The sequence below is a fragment of the Ammospiza caudacuta genome, chromosome 1, assembly GCF_027887145.1.
Source record: "Ammospiza caudacuta isolate bAmmCau1 chromosome 1, bAmmCau1.pri, whole genome shotgun sequence".
NCBI classification, from domain to species: Eukaryota; Metazoa; Chordata; class Aves; order Passeriformes; family Passerellidae; genus Ammospiza; species Ammospiza caudacuta.
This window is the reverse complement of record NC_080593.1, coordinates 44,039,096-44,063,094: the sequence shown is the minus strand read 5'-3', so window position 1 is coordinate 44,063,094 and position 23,999 is coordinate 44,039,096. Positions and strand designations below refer to the sequence as shown.

At 40.0% G+C, this 23,999-nt stretch overlaps 1 protein-coding gene across 2 annotated transcripts in view; it reads left to right on the top strand.

Moving 5' to 3' along the window:
- The window catches only part of CPNE4 (copine 4), a 229,377-nt gene that overhangs the window by 105,979 nt on the left and 99,399 nt on the right, over positions 1–23,999 (top strand). For both annotated transcript variants that reach the window (XM_058818056.1, XM_058817983.1), the window contains one exon: positions 11,251–11,430. In XM_058818056.1, coding sequence (XP_058674039.1) covers positions 11,251–11,430 — 180 coding nt within the window. The remainder of the gene's footprint in view (positions 1–11,250; positions 11,431–23,999) is intronic.

The following is a 23,999-nucleotide window of genomic DNA, read 5'->3' as shown; positions in this document are numbered from 1 at the left end:
ACATCAGGAAAGGTAGAATCAGGACTGTAAATGCTGTAGAGGCCTGGTGCCCTGGATGTGCGATTATCTGGCTGTACTTAAAATTAGTCCTGGAAGTCAGTTTTAGAGTAATGAAAGGTGGAATTAGCAAATAAATGCTTTGCATCCTGGTTAGAGTAAGTTTGAATTAATTTCTTTGTAACCTCATGATATATCAGAATCTAATTGTGTGAGTACAGTATTCTGTTCATGAACTGAGGATTCCCAAGCAATGGCATTTGAAAAAATCAACCTTCAGGTGCTTAGCAAATTTTAAATCATACTTCATTTTTTGCACTTTTTCTTACTGTCATGCAAGCAAGGTCATCTGTTGTATTGTGAATGAAAATAATATTGAAAACAATTTCATCTTATAGTAAAGAACTTAAAAATTAGCTTATTGGGAGACATTAAAATATCATCTATAAGGGGAAATGCAGCCAAGTATTTGACACATAAAAAACTCTCCCTTCTTGGACAGAAATAATCAGCAAAACTGTGTTTCTCCATAGAAACAGATTAAAAAAGAGCAATCAAATAACAATGAAATTGAAACTGCTTCAATGAAAACCTGTATTCCCAAGGCTCACTTTCTAACCTGGGAGGGAAATTGTGAGAATATATGGCTGAAGAACTTCCAAATGGCTGCATAGTGCTCTGACTTCAGACAGCTGCCAGGCACTAAATTGCTTGCTAACAATTCGTGGCAAGTTAGAAGTGAAGCTAAATGGTAAAATATGTATTTTTGTTACTACTTTGAAGGACCAGTTTTGTCCTCTACAGAAAGCCTGTGTCCTCAGTGACATGTAAATTAAGATTTGATTGAAGCTCTTAACACCAAATGAAGGTTGTGGAATAGTAAATGGCAGTCATCATAGTTTTTGAATGTCTGGGCTGTATCTGGGATATCAAGTAAAGAAAGATCTAGCATTGAGGCTTCAGGGCTCAGCTTGGAGATAGTATTCAAGAGTGTTCAGTGAAAAAATTAATTCTCTTCTTTCTTATGCCAGTGTAATCACATATGCCAGTGTAATCACATCTGATGAGTTATGGCACCTTATCCCATAAGCTGATGCAGGTCATTATGCACTTGTGCTGTTTGCTGAACACTTGTTAAATATGCAGGGAGCACAGCACATGGGTACCTCCTGCCACTGTGTGATTTCTCTTAGGTCCTTCTGTGTTACTTTGGCCAGGTCAGGATGTGTTGAGTACCTTCATCCCAAAAATTCTGTAGTTAATTTTATGTGATTGTTAAGGCTCAAAAATCAAAACCAGAATAAGATAAAGGGCTCTGGTATAATCATTGCTTGTCTCTGTTAAATGACCTTGCAGGAGGTAATCTGGTGCAGGCAAGGGTGCAGCCCTCTTATTGCTCCCTGCTGCAAAACACAGCTTGGTGCATGGCAATGGTCACTCTGGAAGGTGTGACCTCCAGAATATCAGCTCCTGCAGCTGCTGGCCTTGTGCAGAGGGAGTCAAGGAGTTTGCTGGGCTTCCCCACTAGGAGACTGTATGTGCAGATGCTCAAGCTTTTTATAAAAGACTATAAGAGAAACTAGTTATGTGGAAATGTAAGCCTAAACTTTTCAGTACCCAAAAGGGTATTGTGTTAGGTCACCTCTGAGTTACAGCTCATTGCTAATTCTGAAGAAACGTTCATGGCTGAAGCAGAGATGTGGAAAAAAGGGCTCCCTGCTGAGGCACGAACACTACTCTGTACAGTGATAGTGAGGGCCAAAATACTGAGACCCCTTAACCCTTTGGGGGAGCCTATCTTGGAGGCTAAATCCATGAGATTAAATCCTTGTACTGCTTTGCAGGAGTTTCCACTGCCTGTCAAGAAATTACCCAAATCTATTATGCATACCTGATTTGACATTCTCTCTTCAAACTTGTCCTTCTTAACTCTAGCAGGACTCAAAATGTTACACAAAAATCAGAATTACAAGTATTCCCATGTTAAATGTAAGATAATGTAAAATATCTTATGGAAAAGACAGTGCTATCTCTCTACCTTATCATGGTCCTCTCACTTTTCAGTCCAGTTAATCATTGTTCATTGGAAAAACTTTAATTTATGCTACATTAATGATGTGCTCTAAAAAGACACTGTGCTTTTCAGGTTCACTGAGATGTTCTGCAGCTGGCTTTTCAAAACTGGCTTGAACATTCACAGTGCAGCAGCATTGTTCTTTATAGCTCGAGGTCATTAGATGGAAAAAAGCTACATGTTTTACAGTTTTTCCCCATGGAAGTTCTGCAGTTGGTCTCAGAGAAGTGGCAGCATTTATGTTTTTCTTCAGTTGAAATGTCAGGGCTGTAGTTCTTTGTTATTCCATGCTTTATGTCAAATCTAAATTCACAGGAGGCAAATTAAAGTCGGCTCCCATGTTTTCCCCAGCATCCCTGAGCCTGGAGCGGCAAGGCCGCAAGTTCACCACCCCTTCTTCCACTGGTGCTTCCCACTGTAGCTCCGGCAGGCGGAGCAGAGTCAGAGCGGTGCCGGCAGCTGAGCCGAGACAGAGAGAGCCCGAGAGGCCAGGCTGGGCCGGGGCTCAGTCACTGCTGTGTCTGTGTGTGTCACTGACTTAGAGGTTTACAAGTTATCTAATACTTACATAGATACAAAAATAAAAAAAAAATTATTTACAAATAATTTTAAGACCTTTCACTGGTAGCTCAGCCCAGCGTGACCCCTGCTGTCCTGGTGTCCTTTCCTGCCCTCACACACCCTGTGGTGACGCTGGTGCTGTTGGGGCCTGGCCGACGTTGCCGTGCCTCCTGTGCGGTGGCACTGCATTCGTGTGTCAAGAAAATGAATGTGGCATTTTAAGGTGTTCTTAGCCAGGAAAGGTAAAGTTCTGTGGTGGGACATGGTTGCAATGTGTTTCTCTGAGAGAATATTTTATACTGTGTAGAGAACAGAGTGCAGAGGGAGCCATGTGAAAGTACCAGTGGCTTGGTGGCTCAGATGGTCCCCAATGGTGTGAGGGATGAAAGTTTGTGTTTCTGGTCTAAATCAGAGCACACAGAGTCTGGTGTCCAGGAGGAGCAGCTGGCTTATTTTCAAACCTTTCTAGGCAAAATTTTTGTCAAACCTCTGTTCAACCTGACTTCTTGTTTAACCCAAGTTCATGTTTGCACACTCTTTCCCTGTAATATGCCTGATCATCTCTTTACTTAAGGCACACAACAGCTTTAACTCACACCCTGTGATGCAGCTGGAGTCTCAGTAGCCATGTTGCCAGGAAAACAGTTAAAAATCCAAGGCAATTACATTAAAGTCCAACAAGATAAAAATTTTAATCTGTTTGCTTTTGTAGCAGTCCACACAGTGACTAAAAATTATCACTCTGCACCATATATTTGTGTTTCATGACATTAAGCTGAGAAGACTTGGTGATCTCTAATCCCCAGAACTATTTTGAATGAAATGAAATGGTTTCTTTCCAGAGGAGAGTAAAGTAAAATCAGGTAGCTAGTTCAGTCAGGAACAGTATGACTGTGAATTAATGCACTAGCAGAGCTCTTGCTTTTTTTTTCTCTTGTATTTGAGCTTTCCAAAAGGATAATGTGTGGGAGGGAAACCCATGCACCTTCCAGGATTTTTATGCAGCCTAGAAAGCTTAGGCTTACCAAGGAAATCACTGACAACAACTGCACATGGTCTGAAAACTAAAGGGGACTGTTGTAGCTTCCTCAGAGATCTCTTTTGTTCCAGAAAACCAGTGAGTCCCTTGGCACAAGGGCTCTCAACCAATTTAGGTCCTCCTTTCATCATACTGGGGATTGAGCAGCACTCTTTCCAATCCCATGAAACTCCCCATTCTCCTCCTTACAATGTCACCACAATTTGCCTGGCACTAGAATTAACCTGTACTGCACCCACAGGGTTTTTTCACTGTTTTCTAGCTGTGAGAGCTTGGAGTTGCTCAGATGATACTCTGAAACCTGCACAGGCTTCAAGTCTGACAGGGTTCAGTATAGGCCCTCAAGTTCCATCTATTATTCTATCTTTATTTTGTTTTGACCTAGGAAGACTAAATACCATACAGAAATCTATTTTCATTTCCAATTCTTGAGGTTCATAAAGAACTTCAGAGAGAAATTTAGTCCAAATTTGCTTTTTTATTTTAACTGTGAGCACTGCATTGATAACTTTAGCACTGAATGACTGTGCAGTGACTTAGAGAATTGTGAATGTTGTTTCTGAGGGAATGAGACAAACCACGTGCAAGTACCTATCAACAATCTCATTTCTCCCTTCTTTTATAAGCTACGAACATGTAAGGCAACTCCGTCTGTTAACTTCTCACAGAATTTTTACATAGTGCATATAATAAATTATCTGCTTCCTGCTTCAGAGCAATGAGAAGTAACAGAGCAAGTAAAAGTAATCAAGCAGAGGCTGGTCAGTGGCTGTTAGCAGAGAAATGGGCTTTCTTAATGAAGAACTTTTCAATTAAGAAATTACAATCCTGGTTTTCCTGTAATTTCAGTTGTCTGGGCTGTTTCTAAATATTAGTTTTCAAGTGCTGAAAAGCAGGTCTTCATGGCTGTGACTTAGAGGGTTATAAGCCATCTAATACTTATATAGATACACAAATAAAAGAAATTAATTGCAAATAATTTTAAGACCATTCACATTAAATGCTCCACTTCAAGCCAGCCTGTGGCAAAAGGTTTCTGCTGACACTGAGATTTTGCTCAGCCCTGAGCTCTACAGCCTGAAAAGAATTAAGGATCTACTAATTTCTTTCCACTGTTTTCAATCATCAATTAAACTGAAAACAAGGGCTATAAATTATGGTAACTTTTGCAATAACTTATCATTTGTGGGATAGAATTGTGGTGCTGTGAAAGCACTGTGAATAATAAAAAATACATTAATAACTTACTCGGAAACCAGCAAGCAAAGTGTAAATTGCTTTCTGCTTGGTATCAAATTTTCATGTAAGGTACTGTATCATGGAAATTTTCAGTCTTGTCAAGATTCAGATGACCTAAAAATAATGCTACCCCTTCACCTCTGTACTTTTGTCAGCTCAGCTGACAAATGTGATTCTACTAGATTTAATCAGCATTTTATAATGACTTCTACAGAAAATAAAGCCTGTTGGTTTTCCCTTGTTGGCCTCCAAAATGTATAAGGAACAATGGGTCAATTTGTTGGACTAAGAAATTGCTAAAAATGTAACAACCCCAAAAAACATATTCTGGTGGTACTTGCATTCTCTACTTAATGGAATTTTCATTTTTATACCTCTTCAACTAGGTTTTTGCAACAAACACTGAAGGAGCTGCAGCAGCTGTATAAATTTTCAGACCATCATTTTGTAGACCAAAAGACTCCTTAGTTTGTCAGGCAGCTATACCATTTCATGAGCCTGATTAAAATTGTCCCCCCAAAATTGTCCTTTTGGTGAGTACACAGTGAGTTCTTCATGGCCCTTGGCCACTCTTCACCTCAAAGATGCTGAGAAACAACTGGTGAAAATGCATTTCTTTTGTGCTAGTTGCATGTCTGCTAGAAATACAGTGGAGAGCAGATAGGTACCAGTTATCTATGTGGGACATGGAGTTCTCCACGTCACTGATCTGTGCTAAATACTCAAGCGTGGCCTCGAGGTGCAGAGCTTTAGGTCCTGTAGACAATTCCCCATTTTCCTGATTCTCAAGGACATAATGAGAAAGTTGTTCTTATAATCACTTGAAAGCTCTAGATACCAGGCGACACTAAGCTTCTATGTAATATTTGTTCATCCTTCTATGTGCAATAGCTTAAACTTCATCTAATTTTGATAGAAGATAAAAAAATCCCCCTTGGGCTAGATCTTTTCCCTTGGCTTTACTTCTCAACTAATGGTGGAAGATGGAGTGGAGATCCTTAGTTGATCCTTCAACCATTGAATTACTTCTTCGTCAGTGATTATTTTTTTCTAGGATAAAAAACTGCTTCCTCGGTGAAGATACCATATTTATCACAGTTCTGCAAAACTCACTGCTCTTCAGCAGATCACAGACAAAATATATGAACACCATAAGAAACCTGAATTTTAGTATTTGTTCATCTGTCCTTTGTGCCTTCTTTACTTTGATGCTATCTGACTGCAAAGACAGTTTTGCAGTTCTTCAGCAGTGATGGTGGGCAAACATTTCTGACAACTGTCCATGCATGTCCACAGTACAGAGAGAAAGCAGCTTTCAAACTCAGCTTCCAACTCCCTGTGAGTTTGACAGGAAGATTCAGAAGGCCCGTTTTCTTTCCTATATTTTAATTCCTGCTGTTGAGGTGGCACTTTGCACTGTGGATGCCAACTTTGGTGTTTGTATGTCATTCATAGTTCCTCAAGGGGAAGCTCACAGGGTGGCTGCATCCAGATGGGCCTGCCAAGTAATCCTGGCTACTCAGCAGGGTGCCACCTTCTGTGAAGTGACAAGGACCTAAAGAGATGAAGAGGGAAAGCAGTGTGAGTCCCTCCCAGGAGGTGAAGATGCAAGTCCTTTTCTCTGTTGAAATTGTCCTTGAAGGGAAAGTGCAGATGAAGCTGCACCATGAAGCAGATGTTCGGATCATGGTGTCAGATGAACACTGCTCTTTTTAAGGTCAGTTTTACCTCATGACACAGCCCAAAGGTGCATGTAGCTGTCAATTGTTTCTTTTGAAAATTTGTTCTGCTTCAGTGAGTTGGAGAAATTCCTTGTTCTAGCAAAGTCCTAAAATAACAGATGGCTCATATGTCAGGCATCAGCAAATCCTGAAGTTGTGGACATGACCCCTGTCCATGTCCTGTTGAAAAATCTGCATCTCGTCAGGATTAGGGTTTTCTGTAACAAGACCAAAAGCATAAGTTCCACTCACTTATAACATACTGTTGTTGGACTTCAAAGCTGTCTTCCCTAAAAGTAATGGAGATTTAGTGTTCTTCATTATGTTTTGGAAAACATTTATGCTGAGAAATTGTAACTTCCTGAGTGCTCAGTTAATGAGGCTGGGCAAAGCTAAACTGTGCAATTAAGTATTTTAGCCTTCATCATCCATATAAGTGAAAGTGCTGGAAGTGGTTTTGGGTGACAGCAAGATTAAGGGCATATGGCTTGAGGATGACATCTTATCAGACTGCTATGAACCTGTATTTTTGGGTTAGCATGAAGGATGACACCATATTTTGATCAAAATGAAACAGGTCCATCAGGTATTAGGGTAACTTGTGGTCAAAACCAGGTCAGGTTTGGTTTTTTTTTCTTTTGTGTTTTTTTTTTTTTTTTTTGTTTTTGTTTTTGTAAGTGTCTGCAGCCCTGTATATCATGAACTTTTTGATGGTTATCAGCATGATATTGCACTTGGAAATAGTGCAAGTGCAAAATTTTCACCAGTTTTCATTAAGGTTTCATGCTCATCCAACATTTCTAAAGAGAGTGTTAAGGCTTTATTATTCAATATGAGAGCAAGAATACTGAAGCAAGAACAACCTTCAAAAAGTGGCAGGAATCAAGTGGACATTATACCTTGTGCTTACACAGCATCTCCTAACCAGTGCGTTCCATGAGAGTTGGGGAATTTTTTGAGCTGTTCTGTTTGCCAGTGCTTCTTCATCACGAGTCACTGCAGCTGGTTCTCAGTGCTCAGCCCTGCTGCACAGTAGTCAAAGCCAGGGAATGGGAGCTGGGCTTCCCATGCTGGGGACTCTTCCCAACTGTCTGGCCAAGGAGTAGGGTAACTGTGGAATATGCTGACAAAGCAGACTGGGGGCTAGGCAGACTAATCGGGGTTAATGCTATAGCTGATGGCTGAGGGAGGACCAAAGAATTTTGTATTGCTTGTGGAGCTGTTGGCATTGCTTCTTTCATACAGATTTTTCACATGTAATCCCATGCTCTGACATGCTGGCTTGATGTATTGTCTCAATAATGTGGGAAGGCTGGGGAAATTCAGTAAAATGACTGTATTTCAGTACGGTGTGTGTCAAGGGAAGCATGTCAGTCAATCACAGGCTGGAAAAAGCAAGCAATGTCTTATCTCTGTGTGAGACTGAAATTCTTAATGTCCCTGTGTGAAGAACTGTGCCTCCATTTTCAGGCACTTTACTCCCTTGAGCAGCCACATATTTAACCTGTGTTGAGTGCAAGTGTAAATCTTGATGTATTTCACAGTGGAGAGCCCTTTCCAGCAGAAAGGAAAAGATGAGGTGAAACAATAACGGAAACTTCAATTACTGCCTGAGATCTGTTGGACCAATGAAGCAATTAAAATGATGACATTGAATTAACAATCTTTACACAAGGAATGCGTATAGGAGATTGCTGCGGCTATGAAAAATATTTGAAACCATTCATTTAAATTTTTTGTTTATTTGGTCTGCTGAAGCACTAGTTCATGTGACAACCGCTGTTCTGAAGTGAATGAGATCACTTTTCACTTAGAAGAGGTCTCAGGAATGTCTCAGTGAACTAATTAGTCTTCTTTATCTAACATAAGAAATATTTCTCCTTGTAGCAGTAATCGTGATTTGAAGTCATACTGATTGCTGGTGGAGATAAAAAAAATTTGAGATAGACCAGCATCTGAATGAATGGTATCTTTTCCCACCTTGTATTATTCTTATTATTCTCTGCATGACTGATGTCAAACCCATAATTTTCAGGTAGTCTATGCAAATTTATTAAGAATGATTATGTAAGCAAGGTTGCTTTCCTCTTTGTGATGGTCTCATCCTGCCATAGTCAGAGCACATTGACACAGCTGTGTGAGGAGGCAGTGTTACCATACACTGGTTTGCATCTATTCCAAGAGTGGTGGCACCTGTTTGGTGATTAGCTAAAGGATTTTGGCTGTCAGAGCTGTCAATCTGACACCTTTGATGAGCACTAAAATAAATCTGTTCTACCAGGAACTGTTCATTTTTTAACCTGCTTTTGATTTGCTTGACTCTTTGCGTCCTTGCCGATAACTACTAGAAAAGCTAATGCATTATAAACTCTGAAAAGGGAAGCAAGCGGCTGTCATTTTTTACACAACAGATGTTCCTGATCAGGAATCAGACAAAGGATCTCATCACTCTTCCTCTGAGCAATTTCATTTGTCTGTTCCATGGCATACCAGCCACCTCCTATCTAGTCACTGATGTACCCATCCTACTTCATTTCAGGATCAGTTCCTTTAATCTTACAGAATTATTAAGTTTTTTTTCTGTGCCAAGGCACAGAGAGTGGAAAAAAGGAAATTGCTTTATTGCTTATGTTGTCACCGTCATAATGAAAAATAACAAACGCCTATTTCAAAAATAGGAAGCCCAAGTATTACATCTTAAGAGAACTAGAAAGTAATCTAGGAGCACTTTTTTTTAAGAAATAGCAATATAGATTTAATGATTGCAGCGTGGTCCGCGGCCTGAAACCTCTGACCCGGCTAGCGAGGAGGGCGGCCAACAGCCCAGGCAGCGGGGGCTGTCAGTCCCGGTGCCAAGGCCCCAGGGCTGACAGCTTCAGGCACCCCTCGGCGGCGGAGGCCTCGAGCTGTGCCTGCGGGGACGAGGTCTCGGCGGAGAGCTGCGAATCCCAACGAAGGAATGAGAGTCGGACACTTCCTGGGGTCTAAACAGGTTTAATCCCTACGGCGACCAGCAGGGAGTGACAAGGAACATTGGGAGAGCATGGGATTATAAAGGGAGGTATGATAAAGGGAGGTGTTTACAGTGAACCAATCGGGGAAAGTCAAGGGATGAGCTTAACTTAACAGACTTGAAGGGAAAACCAATAGTTACAAAGTATAGGAGGGGCCCCCGGACCACAGCCAATCACGTCTCCCACTGAGGGGAACATTCTGGAAAACTAGGAGGGGTGGGGAGTGATTGACTGGGCCCAGGGAGGAGAAAGAACTGTACATATTTGGAAATAGAGGGAGGGGAAATTATATAACATAAGGAAAACCATAGTGACTAAATGATAAACAGAAACTGAGGTGGGGAAAACTGGGAGGGCAGAACCATCATGAAGAAATGGGGGAGAAACGGACTAAACCAAAAAAACACACTATAACAAATTATGTTTCTTTAGAAGTTTTAAGACTCAGAGGTAGGAATAAACAGTGTATAACCCATCAGATTCTTGTGATGCAACTTAGGAGGATGGAAAAATTTATGTATTTTTAAGAAAAGCTGTCGCTTTGGATCCAGTTCTCCACTCCTTAATCATGCAAATTATCTGAAATGAGTAATTACTGACAATGTTACACTCTTTTCTATTTAGTTTGATGAAACGGTATCACTCTGCTGCTGTTTTGTAGTGACAGATGAGTACTGCTGGAGGTGTAAATTCTGTAGTTATTCTATAGTTTATTTCCCAGTTATTCTGCTAAAGACTTGCCGGAAGGGAGAGGCAAGGGAAGGTGTTCTTGTGCTTGTGGTCAGCCCAGCACAGAAAGGGCAGCTGCTGCTGACAGTACCAACAGGACTGTCCATGGCCACAGTCCCAGCTGTCAGTCCTAGTAAATGAGTGTCTTGGTTTGGAAAGACAGGTGTCTGCTAAGGAAGGCAGGAGCCTCCCCTGAAATGGAAAATGTAAACCCCCTCCTTCTGAACTGATATAAATTTGAAATTAAAGGGCTCTCAGGTAAAAATATGGGGGCAGGAATAACAGTTCTTCATTAGGGAAGAAAATAAAAAGATAAAATAAACAATGCAGTAGACTAAAACAACACTCACAGAGTCAGAACCCAACCTGGCATCCTGTTGGTCAGGGTGCTGCTACCGTCCAATTGGAATTGTGGCTGCAGTCCTCCTGGAGTGACAGGCGTGGTTCTGTTGGAGCAGGGATCCTGTAGAAGGGTGTAGTTTTCCTCTGAAGTGGAAGAGGCAGCTGTTCCTCTGGGATATCCAGTGGAGAAGCCACACAGGTGTTCCAGAATCTCAAGATTATATCTGTGTAGGAATGCTTGGCTCCTCCCTCTGGGTGGAGCATCTCATAATGGGATGTTATAGTTCTTATCAGTCATGCAGTGACATTCAATAGCCTGTTATCAGAAGATGTCCCCCCCAGAGGAAGGAGTGGGTGTGGAAGAGATAAGGAAAACTGCCCACTTAACAGAAGACAACTGCCATACAGATGGCAAATAGAAAACAAATTGCTTGGCAATCCAGGACAATGAGCAAAATGTGTTTGAGGAGCTTATGGCTGTCCATCACTGGTAGAAAGAGAAGCCACTCATGTGACCTCTTTTCGATCTGACAGGTGGACAGGACGGAAGTGATCCGAACCTGCATAAATCCCGTCTTCTCCAAGCTGTTCACGGTGGACTTCTATTTTGAAGAGGTGCAGCGATTGCGGTTTGAGGTCCATGACATTAGCAGCAATCACAATGGGCTGAAGGAAGCCGATTTCCTCGGTGGCATGGAGTGCACGCTTGGACAAGTAAGTGCCAGTGCCATTTTCCCCCTTGTTGCTCATTTTTTGTGTATATGTGGAATATGTTCTTTGTTGGGTGACTGATAGGTGAGATTTGTGGCAAAATTCTTAACTGGTGCTTTGAATGGGATAATTGAGAACTTCTGCTGGTTTGTTTTACTGCTGTAGTACAGCTTCAGTGCTTACAGGAAATGGAAGATCAGTGATTTGCCTTGGACAGTAAAAGGCCATGCTCATTAGGCATTGGAAAATAGACTGATTTTGAAGAAAGTTATTGTTCCTTACATTGCATGGGGTTTAAAGCAAGTTCAAAGTCCAAGAAACACTTAGAAATATACTTTATTCATGTAGGGTAGTGCCTGGTGATGTGGCAAATAGAGAGATAGGGTTGGATTCATCTCCCTGACTCTCAGTTATCCAAAAGTTAGGTGTCTAGACTAAGTTACTCTTCTGATTTCCATTTAAGTTCAATGGAGAGAAACAGACAGTTCCAGCCGTTGATTCATTTTGCCTGAGACATCTATCCTAGATTAGGATAAATTGTCCTCAGGAGATACCTGTCCTTCCTTATCTTTTGTCAAGAGAGTCTAGACAGCTGGCTTAGGGGAGATACTTAACTTTTTTGATTACTAAATTTAACGGTGATGAGTCCTACCCACAAGATCAATATCTAGATGTCATCATAGCCAACTCTGTGGTGAATTCCCGTACTGCTGACTGGTGGCACACTGCAGTGTTCCAGGCATAACTGTTTATTTCAGACTGGCAGTTTTTGTCATGCAGGGTTTCATAGCACAGATTTCTGCTCTGTCCCTAGTGCAGAAATTTGGCAATGCCAAATTTCACTAAGCTGAGTATAAATTTGTTCTTCATGCTGTGTGCCAAGAGCAGGAAGTTCTTTTGTTCAGATTTTCCTTTGCAGTGCTTCCACATAAGTTTGTATTATGAACAGGGTATGTGTCATGGAAAATGCTGCAAAGCTTTGATTCCCTGTTTTCTCACCTTTTGTTGGTCCTCACTCAGCCCCACCACAGAGGAATCACTTTGATTTTCTTCCCACAGCTATTAGGCCAAACATGCTGGACGAGGAAAAGTCCTCTTAGCAAGAGAAATAATATGAAATATATGCATTTAATAAATTGGAAGCTCAAAACAAAGATGTTGGTATTTAGGATATTTACAGTGCACTGTTCCTTTTGACAGATTTCTTGTGGTCTTGAGAAATGAAAAGAAGCTGTCCTATAACATGAAGGGGAATGGGAAACAAAGCAAAATGTTATTATAATGTTCTTCTTGCTTAATTGGCTTGAAAAAGAAGGGGGGAAAAATGTCACTGCTGCTGCCTGTAACGTAAATGTCTTTATAATTATTTGATGGCTATAAATAGCACACAGCTGGGTTGTTTGCAGCATAATTTCAATGGTAACCAAGAAAAAATAACAGTGTGAATTCTGTTCACAGTAATGCAACTTGGAGGACTCTGATCTCATATTTAGTTATGTTTGGTGGTGTTCCTTCCTCCTGCTTTTCTAGTTTTTTGCCTTTATATAATTTAAAACTGATTTAGGAAATTCCAGAAGAGTAGCACTGGAATTGTCATCCAAGTCAAGCCTTTATGAAGACTCCAAAGTTGACAGTCCTACAGCACAGGCTGTACACATGGAGCTTACACTCTTGTTTAGCTGTATGGTGTAATTACATAATTCAATTACCATTGAATTATGATAATAGACGCACAGCTTTTCTTGAGACGATTTTGACATAATTTTTGTTGTCTACATAATTTTAATGCCTGAATAAAACAGAACTTTTTGCAAGAGTGTGTGTCAGCCTCCCAACTCACTTTCCCAGTGCAAGTAGGATTTAATGAGATATCCAGGAAGGCTGTAGATTTTTAGGCATAGTCTGAAAGACTGATGCCCTTCCCACCCCCACATAGAAGTGCCAACTTTCATTGCTCTCTTCTAGATAATAGTTGATCTCTAAGATTCTGTGCTACCTGTACCTGTTTGTAGATCATCACTTAGATGTGTGGCAAACCTGCATGTTTACCCAAATCATATAACTCTTCTATCAAAATCAAAATTAGTATGAAAACTAAATGCTGGGAAAGACAATAGCATGGTTATACAGTAAGCTCACAGAGAGAACTGAATTTTAGCTTTATTCTGATCTCAATCTTACATGTAGCCTACCCATTAGGTACAGGCTTGTCACAAATTTGGGGTCTTGGATGTAAATGACGAGGAATGCATTCCTTTGGGAGGTTTCAATAATCTCCTTCCAAATGCTCTAATAAATTTGTGTTCTATGAGAGTGATGAAGGCAGTGACTTGTAGGCTGCTAGATCTGAGGCATATACTGTCTAGAGACATCCCACTGGATTTTCTGCAAGATTTATTTATACTGCTCTTGCCAGGACAAGTCAATTGTGTGCCTCTACTGGTAAATACTGTGGTTAGCAACATCCTGGCATGTAGTCAGTCATACCTGGATGTGAAGAGCAGATTAATCAACAGGAATTTCTTATGCCACAACATTTAAACATGGTAGAACAAATGGTTGTGGGTAGATACCTGATGAGTGTAGATACATAAATGTCAACACGCTAAATAGAAACATTTCCTCAAAGTGATTTGTTTTGTCCATCACACTTAAAAGTTTCCCTTCCAGACAAAACAATAGCAGATTGTCTTTTGAAGGCTTTGACAGGAGCAGGCTTGGTATGAGGTGTTTAGGAGGGATTTTTTGGTGTGTGTTTTTAAGAACTAAAAGTCTGTTCCTTGTACTGAGAAAGGCTCTTTCTACATTCCAGTTTCCCAGCTTCCTGAGTGTCCTGGTAATGTGCAGATTGGCAGAATATCAACAAATATGTTCTCTACAGTCAGAATGATAACCAAATCAAACAAACCCTAAAATATTAGAGAAGGCAGGAAAGTTGAGAGTGCAAACAAATTTATCTCAGTTAGCAGCATAGTCTTAAAATATGGTCTGCAATTGCACATAGTTTATAAAACAGAGTTTTTCAAGGAACTTCACATTGAGAGAATGTACCATACTCCAAGCAGCTTGTGTTGTACTGTTTAAATAGTGACATTGTTAAATAGTGACATTTTTAAATAGTGACATTGTTAAATATGTTAATGTGCATAACTAAAAACTGTAATTTTTAAAAATATGCTATTATTTTAAAATTTTTGTTCAATTTCTAATTAAATGTATAAAACTAATATCTAATAATACCAGTTCTACAGTCATATGGTAGTTATTTAATCAAGGAAACTGTAGCATGTTTTGCTTGTAACTTCACAATGATTATTCTTAATTGGGAGCATGTTTGTGAAATTAGATTCACAGGATCCCAGCAGGGTTTGTTTGGAGGTGTCCTTAAAGAACATCTAATTCCAATTCCCATGCCATGGGCAGGGACACCTGCTACTAGACCAGGTTGATCCAAGCCTCATCCAGCCTGGCATTGAACACTTCCAGCGACCTCTGGGCAACCTGTTTAGTGCCTCACTACCCTCATAGTGAAATTCCTTCCTAATATCTATCTAAATGTTTCAGTTTAAAGACATCAGCCCTTGTCCTGTCACTCCATGCCCTTGTAAATAGTCCCTCTGCAGCTCTCTTGTAGCCCCCTTTAGGTACAGGAGGGTGCTGTAGGCTCTCCCCAGAACCTTCTCTTCTCCAGGCTGACCAACTCTGACTGTCTCAGCCTGTCTCCACAAGGAGAGGTGTTCCACCCCTCTGACCCCCTCTTCATGGCCCTCCTCTGGAGACCCAAAACTGGATGCTTTGCTCTGGGTGGTGTCTCTGGAGCAAATCCTTAGTTAGGTTTACTTGAATTACCATACAAGGAAGTGGCATAGACATTTGGGAGGGTGTGCTTTTCATATCATAAGGTAATTTAAGTGAGGAGGGATTCCTGGGGTCTCCAGTTCAATCTGCTGCTCAAAACAGATAAGAGCAGATTGTTCAGGGGCTTCTCCAGCCCAGTCTTGAATGTCTCCAAGGATGAAGTTATCACAGCATCTCTGGGCTTTGTCCCAGTGTTTGGCACCCTCACAGCAGTGATGGCTTCCTGTGTGTAAGCAGAGGCATAGTGAACCCTCACTTCTATATGCAATTACTTTTAGTAGCCTTCAGGTGGCAAAAGAAAGCCTGAATTTGCAAAGTAAAAATAACCAGAGCAAGTATGGCTTAGTTTTAGCTGGTCTTGCTTAGGGAGGAAGGCAGTAATATCAGCCTTCTTGAGCTGCTGCTGTAAATTACAGCTCTCATTCTTTGGAGTGGGAGTGTTGGGGTTGAGCAGTGGTTTGGCACTGTGCTTTCTGCTTCAGCAGAAATTGCTTGGGATGCTCCATCAGGCTGTGCATCTGCCCACTAATCCTCTAACTCTTCAGTTCACCCTAAATAGTTGCTGTTCTTTGCATAGGCACTGGCAAGCAAGGGCACCCATCCACAGCTTTGTAGTGATAAGCAGTGAAATCACAACCAGTAATATTTTAATTGCCATCTTGGGCCACCACTCTATAAGGGTGACCTCTTGCTTTCTTACAGGTGCCTTAGATGCTATGAATCAGTTCTTGCTCTGTCATGGTTTTGCAGATGTCTGCAACTTTGGAGAGTAGATTCTTCCCTCTTTCCTTTTTGTTTTTCTCTTTCCACTTCTCTGTGCCTAGGTAAAGTGTTGAGCACTCCTCTCACCCAGACTAATAATTTCCAACTCAATCCTCACCTAGTACCTGAGAGTTTTGTACTTCTCATGCTTTTTGGTTGCTCACAAAATCTGTAATTGTTTTGAGTGTCAGAAGATAGATTGATTTTTGTTTAATGGGTCAGGGTTTTATGTACGTGAAAAAAAGCAACGGGGAAATAATATTAGATGGAAAAGCACAGTCAGAAATTTAACAGTGTGATTTTCATGGTTTTCAAGTGGGATAGTGTGGTGGTTGGGGTGCATGGTATGGGATTTGGTTTTTTTTCCAATGACTTGGCCTCCCAGGATCTTGCCCACCCTCAGCTCCTTGAAGAGGGGGTGAAATGTTGAGAGACAGTGCTGATGCTGTGCCCACCCTGCTCAGCAGTCACCAAACCCTGGTGTGTTATCCGCACCTTTCCAGGTACCAATGCACCTGGAGGGTGCTCTAGGAAAATGAAACTAATACAGACAGCAAAACCCCAAATCCAGGTCCTCTTCTGTTTATAGGTTAGTGCCTTCATATGTCATGAGCTTCTAAAGCGCTCTTATTGGAATAATTCAGCTTTATATTCCATAAATTTTGTAGAACATTGAAATTGCATCATATAGTACAGTAAGGGCTCAAACTTTCTAATAACCAAAGTTAATTTCTTAACCACACGGTAATTATCAGGGAGGTGGCCAAGAAAGACTTTTTTTTCTGAAATTTCACCCAGAAATTTTAGTCTGTTCTATAAGAGCTTCCAACAACTATTTCAATGGATAACCATTTTCTGATGAAAACTAAAAACACATTTCCAAGACAGTCTCAATTACTGCTCAGCTGTGCATGCAACACCATTAAATTATGGAAACCAATAGAGTTTTTATTTCTTAAATGTGAACCACCCCAGCTCTGTGGGTTGGGTTGTTCTCTGTGACATATTTTGTGGGAATAACCTTTGTGGCTTTTCTTCCATTACTTACTGTGGCTGGTCTTTGCTGTTTTCAAATTTGGGATCTTATCCCTTGTTTAATTTCTTTCAATTTTTAAAACTGTTAAAATGCTGTTACTCCCTTATTTGCTCAACTAGTAGCAGAAGAAAGCTGCAGAGATGTAAATTTTTTTGTGTCAAGAACATTTTCAAGGATTTTCTGAGATTTAATATTACCCATACACACATTTGTGTACAAATTGGATTGAAAATCTTCCTTCTCAGTAATGAATATAATTGTTTCTCGTGTGTTTTCCATAGTATATGCCATTAGCAGATTATGCACTTGAAAAAGCTGACTGATTATTAGTTCAATTTCAGCCATCATAAATCCCCTTGCTCTTGAATTAGAGAAAGGCTAAAAGAGTCATGATTGCACCTGAATTAATTAAACTGAAACATTTTGCATGAAAATATTTATTTAATAGACTGTTGACTGCTTCTGTGGTGCAAAAGACATATGACCAGCTTTTTTCAAGGTGTTTGAATTCCTAAATCTCATTAGATGTCTGTGGGCCTCCTTAGGTATCTAGGTACCTTTAAATACTTGGCCTTTGATCTCCTCCAAATGAAGTTGCTCAATTCATTAGTAGGATGAATAATGTACTTTATTAGACGTGAATGTCATTTTCTACCAGCGCTGACTCAGAGCAGAAGCAAATAATGAATGCAACACTCTCCCTAACTTTGCCTAACCCTTTCAGAATCTCTGTTATCCCCAGGAAACTCTTGGTTTGACATTGCAGCATGATCTCTGAAGCTGTAAGATTTTCTAGATTAATTTTGCCATAGTTAATAGAATTTCTTATACAGTTTGTACTGCTTTGTTTTCACATGCTTTATCTTTTTGTATGAATTACTGTAGCAGTCTTTGGAAGAGTAATTTAAATTTAGTTTGCTATTATAATGAGGTATTATTGTGACTAATTCTAAAAGGGCTGCTACTCTACACAATAATTAAATTCAAAGACCTTTTAAACTATTGATAAGATATTTCCTGTAATAACATTATGCCTCTTGTGATAGGCATATCTCTTTTTCTGTGTTCCATTTTGATTGACTATTTTCAGGTACAGATCTTTAACAAAGACAGGGAGAGGTATAATTCAGCTGTAAATAGACTCTGAGCTGAACAATACTATAGCAAACAAAAGACATCTTGGAGAGTGATGAGCATGGTACAGAAAGACTCATATGTACAGAGAGGATCATTATAGCACTGAAACTGGCTCTACGAAGGAACAAGAATTCTGTGAGCAATTAGAATGAAACTTTCTTCTCTGTGGACCTATACATCTGAACGTGATCACTTGAAGGGTTTTCTCGGTATCTGTGACCCATTCCCCAAAACTTTTTTTTTCAATGAGAGTGGAATACAGTCTCTAACATTTACATAATGTCTGGTCTCTCTTCGTGTTGAAATGTAGCATGCTTGGTGCATTTGCAATGGTCTGCCACTCTTCATGAAAACTATTTGGTGGGTTCAAAAACAGCTGGGAGATAGATGGCAAGATAAACACAAGCACATCAGAGTTGTATAAACCTTGTTTTGTCACAGGCCAGGCTGAAGAGGAATGTGTGAAGAGAGAGCTTTTACACTGTGAGGCAGAGATACTTCTGCTGCCTGTGCTTAAAATTGATCATTCATTATTCACCTATACAGGTGAAATGCCATCAAGCTCTGACATTGTATTTGGGGGTGTTTAGAGGCTTACAGTATCTGACTTACATGCACTAATATTTTAATTTACAAGCTTCAGAATATATTTTACAAGTGTTAAATCTTCAATTGTTTGTCTAGTCACTCTGGTTGCATCATTCCACTTACAGCAATATCATGAAAGTATTGCTGTCCTTCATTTGGGACACTTTGTAGCAGTGAAAAATGTGCTTTAAGGGGTAAAAATTTATACTAGAAGGGAAGAGCTTAAGAGAGTCTGTAGCATAACTGGCAAATACTTTTGATATGATTATGTCCCACAGGATCCTTCTTTTGCTGTGCATTGAGGATTAAAAGGATTTTGTGAATACAGTCAAGTTAGTTTGATTGTATATGTTAAAATCCCCACTCAAACTTGACAAGATAGCAGTTTCTAGTTTTAATAGTTACCTATTAAACTGCTATTGTCCCAACCTATGAGTTTTTATTACTTTTCTGATTCTCTGTTGTGTCTCACTGGGGTGGAGTCTAGCAGTGACTGTGTGGACCTTGGCTGCTGGCTGGGGTTAAGCCACAACACAAGGGTTGGTGCAAGATTTGAGATGTTTTTTTGAAAGAATATGATTGCTACTTTTCTTTCCTTGATATATCAACATGGTTCTAGCAGATGGTGGAAACACACTCTATATGTACCACTGCTATTTGGTGGGAAATTCCTTCTCCAGGTTTGAAGTGTGTTTACCACCAAGGGATCTGCACTTAAATACATTGGATCATGAAGATTCAGTCTGTGAAAAAGGCATTTGGATAAAGGGAAAAATGCTACTAAACTGTGACTAGGTGCTCTTTGCAGTCCTGAAAAAGAGGTTGAGTTGAGTAACTATGAAAGTACATGTAGCAGAAATAACATCTGGGAGAAGAGTTAACACAGAGGTGCTAGGAAATAAAAGTTATTTCTCTGGCTATCCCAGCTAGCAAGGAAGAGATACAAAGACTTCTTCAAGCTGTGTACTGTTGTGATTGAGGGAAATTTGTGCTTAATCTCTCTGTAAATAACTAAATTTGGGGTTCCTGTAAGAAAGTCCAATGTGCAGAAGAGGACAATCCAAATAAAGAATTTAGGACACTTAACCTCTGGGTCAGGGTGGCACCTTGCAAAGCTGAATCAATGCTGTTGAAATAACTTGGTTAAAAAGCCATATTGAAAACTTGGTGTTGGCTCTATTTATGAGCATTGGGAATTCTGCATGGTATTATTGAAAGTTATCCCTATACTTGGTTGAAAAAGGACCACCTAGAGAAAGACATTTTAAAAGTTGCTTAAACAAGCCAGGTAAAACAAGCCATTATATTTCACAGCTCATCTTACACAGTGCTGATTAGTCACGACTCAGGCACAGGAGAGAGGAAACCTTCATCAGAGTCCTTGTCTCTGAGTGATTGCTGAGCAATGCTGGGTACACAGCTGGTGTCAGAGCCTTGGTGCTTTTATCTAGAGTCTTGCATCTGTTCATACTTTTAAAATAATGAAGAAAAAAAAAAAGTGCAAGGCCTCTTTTAGCTATTTTAAATTAGAAATAGGATTAAATGGAGATGTAAGTTCAGATTTCTCTACAATATTGAGCATCTGTCCTTAACCTGTAAGAGCTTGTATGTAATAAGGAAAATTAAGATCATCTTCAAGGGAATTTCTCACTTCCATCTTACCACAGGGTTGACATCCCTTATCACTTCAGACCAGAAATCTCCCTGAGATGATGTTCTGTTTAGATGACTGCGTGTCTGATAAATAGGAATAACTTCATGTTCATATGCTCTCTCTCAGAAACAGAGGCTTTTACATCTTTTTTCCACCTCATGCAAACATATTACTATGATGTTTTTATTGGACATATCATGCTCTTAGGCCACAACTGGGTAGTAGTTTGTATGTAGCTGAAAATGAACTTGGCTTCACTTCTCTAAGTCTCACCTTTTATACCTCTGAGGTGTGGCCCTGGTATGAGCTCCCCACACTGAGCACTAAAAAGGATTGTTGTTGTTTAACCCCAGCTGGCAACTAAAGCACCATGCAGCTGCTTGCTTACACCCCCTTTGCCCCATGCTGCCACAGTGGGGAGGAGAATCAGAAAGAAAAGGTTAACTTCATTCTTGAGATAAAAACAGTTTAATAATTAAAACAAAATAAAATTTTATTATTATTATTATAAAAATATCGGTAATGAAAGGAGAGAGAAAGCATAAAATAAAACCCAAGAGAAAGAAGTGATGCATGGTACAATCACTTTCCACCTGCTGACTGATGCCAGCCCATCCCTTAGCAGCAATCAGCAGCTCTGAGCCAACTCTCCCCAGTGTTTATACTGAACATGGCAGTCTGTGGTATGAAATATCTTTTTGGCTAGTTCAGGTCAGCCATCCTGGCTATCTTCCCTGGCTTGTTGTGCACCTCCTCTCTGGCAGAGCATGGGAAACTGAAAATTCTTGATATGGAGTAAACACTACTTAGCAACAACCACAACATCAGTGTGTTAACATTATTCTCATACTAAATATGAAACACAGCACTGTACCAGCTACTAAGAAAATTAACTCTTTTCCAGCATGAACAAGGACTGTTTTCTACATCCATTTGCTGACTGGTAGGTCATGTTTCTAATAAAATGTTGTGAAAATACAGGTTCTTGAATTGTAATGAGGTTTTCTAGGGCTGAACTGGGTTCTATTATTTGTGTTCTAGAAGGAAGAGAGATATTTACTTTCTGCACTTCTTCACACCAGTTTTGGAAGAACCCTTTTTTTTTCTCTGAAGCACAAGTTTTAAATTGCAAGGTTTTGAAGTCGGAGTCAAGCCAAAGACTCCTGACAAATGAAAGACCTGTAGTCAATTACCTTCTACCAAGGCATTTTGCCAGCTCAGCTGCCTCTGCAACTCTGAACTAAGACTAATGCTTGCTAGTCCCTCAAGTTATCATTGTTTAGGACTTGCTGTCTGAAAATCAGGTCAGCAAATGCTTTGTATAATAATGTTTAGAAGAAGATTTGCATTGAGACATTAACAAAAATATGATAGGTAATTGATGGCAGGTTCCACAGAAGTGATTCTTTAAATCAGTGAGACCCATTTCATACAGTGCATGAACAAAAGAATCAAATTACTGCTATGGAAAACAGACTCCTTTATGGTTATTGCAATTACAACTACAATTTGAAGCAAAGATGTTGGCACATTGTTGCCAGATAGAGGATTGGTTTTAGTGGCCACTTAATTAACAGCTGGTAAACACTTGCACCCAAATACACATATTTACATATGCAGAGTGCTTACTGTGTCAGAGCAATGCTTCTGGCTTAGAGAGCAAGTGTCATTAATGCAGCCTACTAATGAGCATGTCAGAATAAATTATCCTTTCTGGAACTTTGAGCTATCTGCCTCCTGCACAGGAGCTCCCGAGCTGTGCAATGCCCTGTGAAAGCTGTGACACTTCAAAAAGCAGCAAAGGGAGCTGGAAAAGTTTGGGTAGCTCAGGAGGACAGTCCTGCTGTTTCTAAAGAGGCTACTTTAGGACAGGTTCCCACCCAAACTCTATCTCATACCCTGGCTATGTATATGTAAGAAGTCTGAAAAGGTTTCTTAGCTTAATGTATTTTACAAAGTTGCCTGAGCATCTTTCTTTGACCATGGAGATAAATGGGCTCTGCTCCTCAGCTGCCATAATTCATTGTCTGGCCAGTACAGATCCCACAGTTTAATTATATATTAAGAAAAATCTGTCATATTCCTGTATTCCCTCCTATCTGAGAATCTCAAACACGATTTTTTGAATTGCACCTCACAGTTCACAGGAGTGCAATGATTCGTACTTGAACCTATTTAGCTGGCAAGAAGATAAATGTAGGGATGACTTAAAAGATCTCTGCAAACAGTATTTCCAAGATTCTAGGGAAGAAAAAGAGCTGCTAGTAATATTGTCATCTTACTTTTAGTCCTGTCTGTTGTTGCCACTGACCAACGCTATAGCTGAAATCCAAAAGTTAGTTTGGAAAATTGAGATGTTGGCAACAGAGAGCATTATGGAAAGCAGTCCAAAAAAGAGTGCTAAATTATTCATTTAAGTAATAGCCAGCTGCAAAACTGAAATGGTCCTATTATGAACATTAGTTAACAGTATCATGATGTTCTTAAAATAAGGCAAATGTAATTCTGGAGTGTATCAGCCTTGCAAGAGAAGCTCTTCTTGCTTCTCATGGGAAGGACCAGGGTTATTATGCCCAATTTTGAGCATTATTTTAAGAGTATTTATGAGCTAGTCCATGAAGGCTCATCAGAGAGTGCAGAGAATGGTTTGAGAGCTAGGAAATTTTGTCAAGAAGGAAAGATAGGACAAACTCAGGTTATGTAGTAAAGAAGACTGTAGGGAGTTGGTAATAAGTCTTCAGATACAAGGATTGCCTGAAAAGGGGAAAAGGATTGTTTTACCTATTCATGGTGCATTCGATAGAAATAATGGACTCTAAACTGCAGAGAATCAGATTAGCTGTTAGGAAAATATATTTACATAAGGATAATGAATACAATAAATTTTCACAGGAGAGTGTTTCCCTTTAAGTTCTTTAAGAACTGATTAGATATACCCCTGTCAGGTATAGCTGAAATAGGAACAAGAAGCTGGTCAGAGTGATTCCAGATGTGCTTTCCTGTCATTTGGTGGTTCTCCCATCTCACATTTAAAGCCTGTTTAAAACTTGCTTCTGTCTTGCTGCTTCTATGACAACTGTACCTGAGGATAATCTGAGGTGCAGCTTTGATTCTCTGTTCAATTTAGTAAATTGATAGGCAGGACAAACATGTTTCCCCCCACTGATGTTAGGCTAAAATGTGCATCCTACTCACTCCTATCTCACGGCACATTTTCTGGTTGGCTGCAACTTTGCATTACTCAGAGCATGTCAGCTCTGGCCATTACCTACTGCTGTGGTTTATTGCTGAAGTTTCTATGATGCCCAGGACTCGCATGAAGAGTCTGGAACTCTCCTTTTCACTTTTTCTTTTGCATATAATATTTTGGCATATTTGCCAAAGATGTCTATTCATGGTTCATTTAGATCAGCTGTATGGATGAAGTTATCCAAGTACTGTTGGATGTGGGAAGGTGGAAAGGACTGCTTCTAGGATAAAAGCCACATTCAAGAGGTTAAGTTTTTTCTTAGGACACAATCTTTTACTCAGTATCTG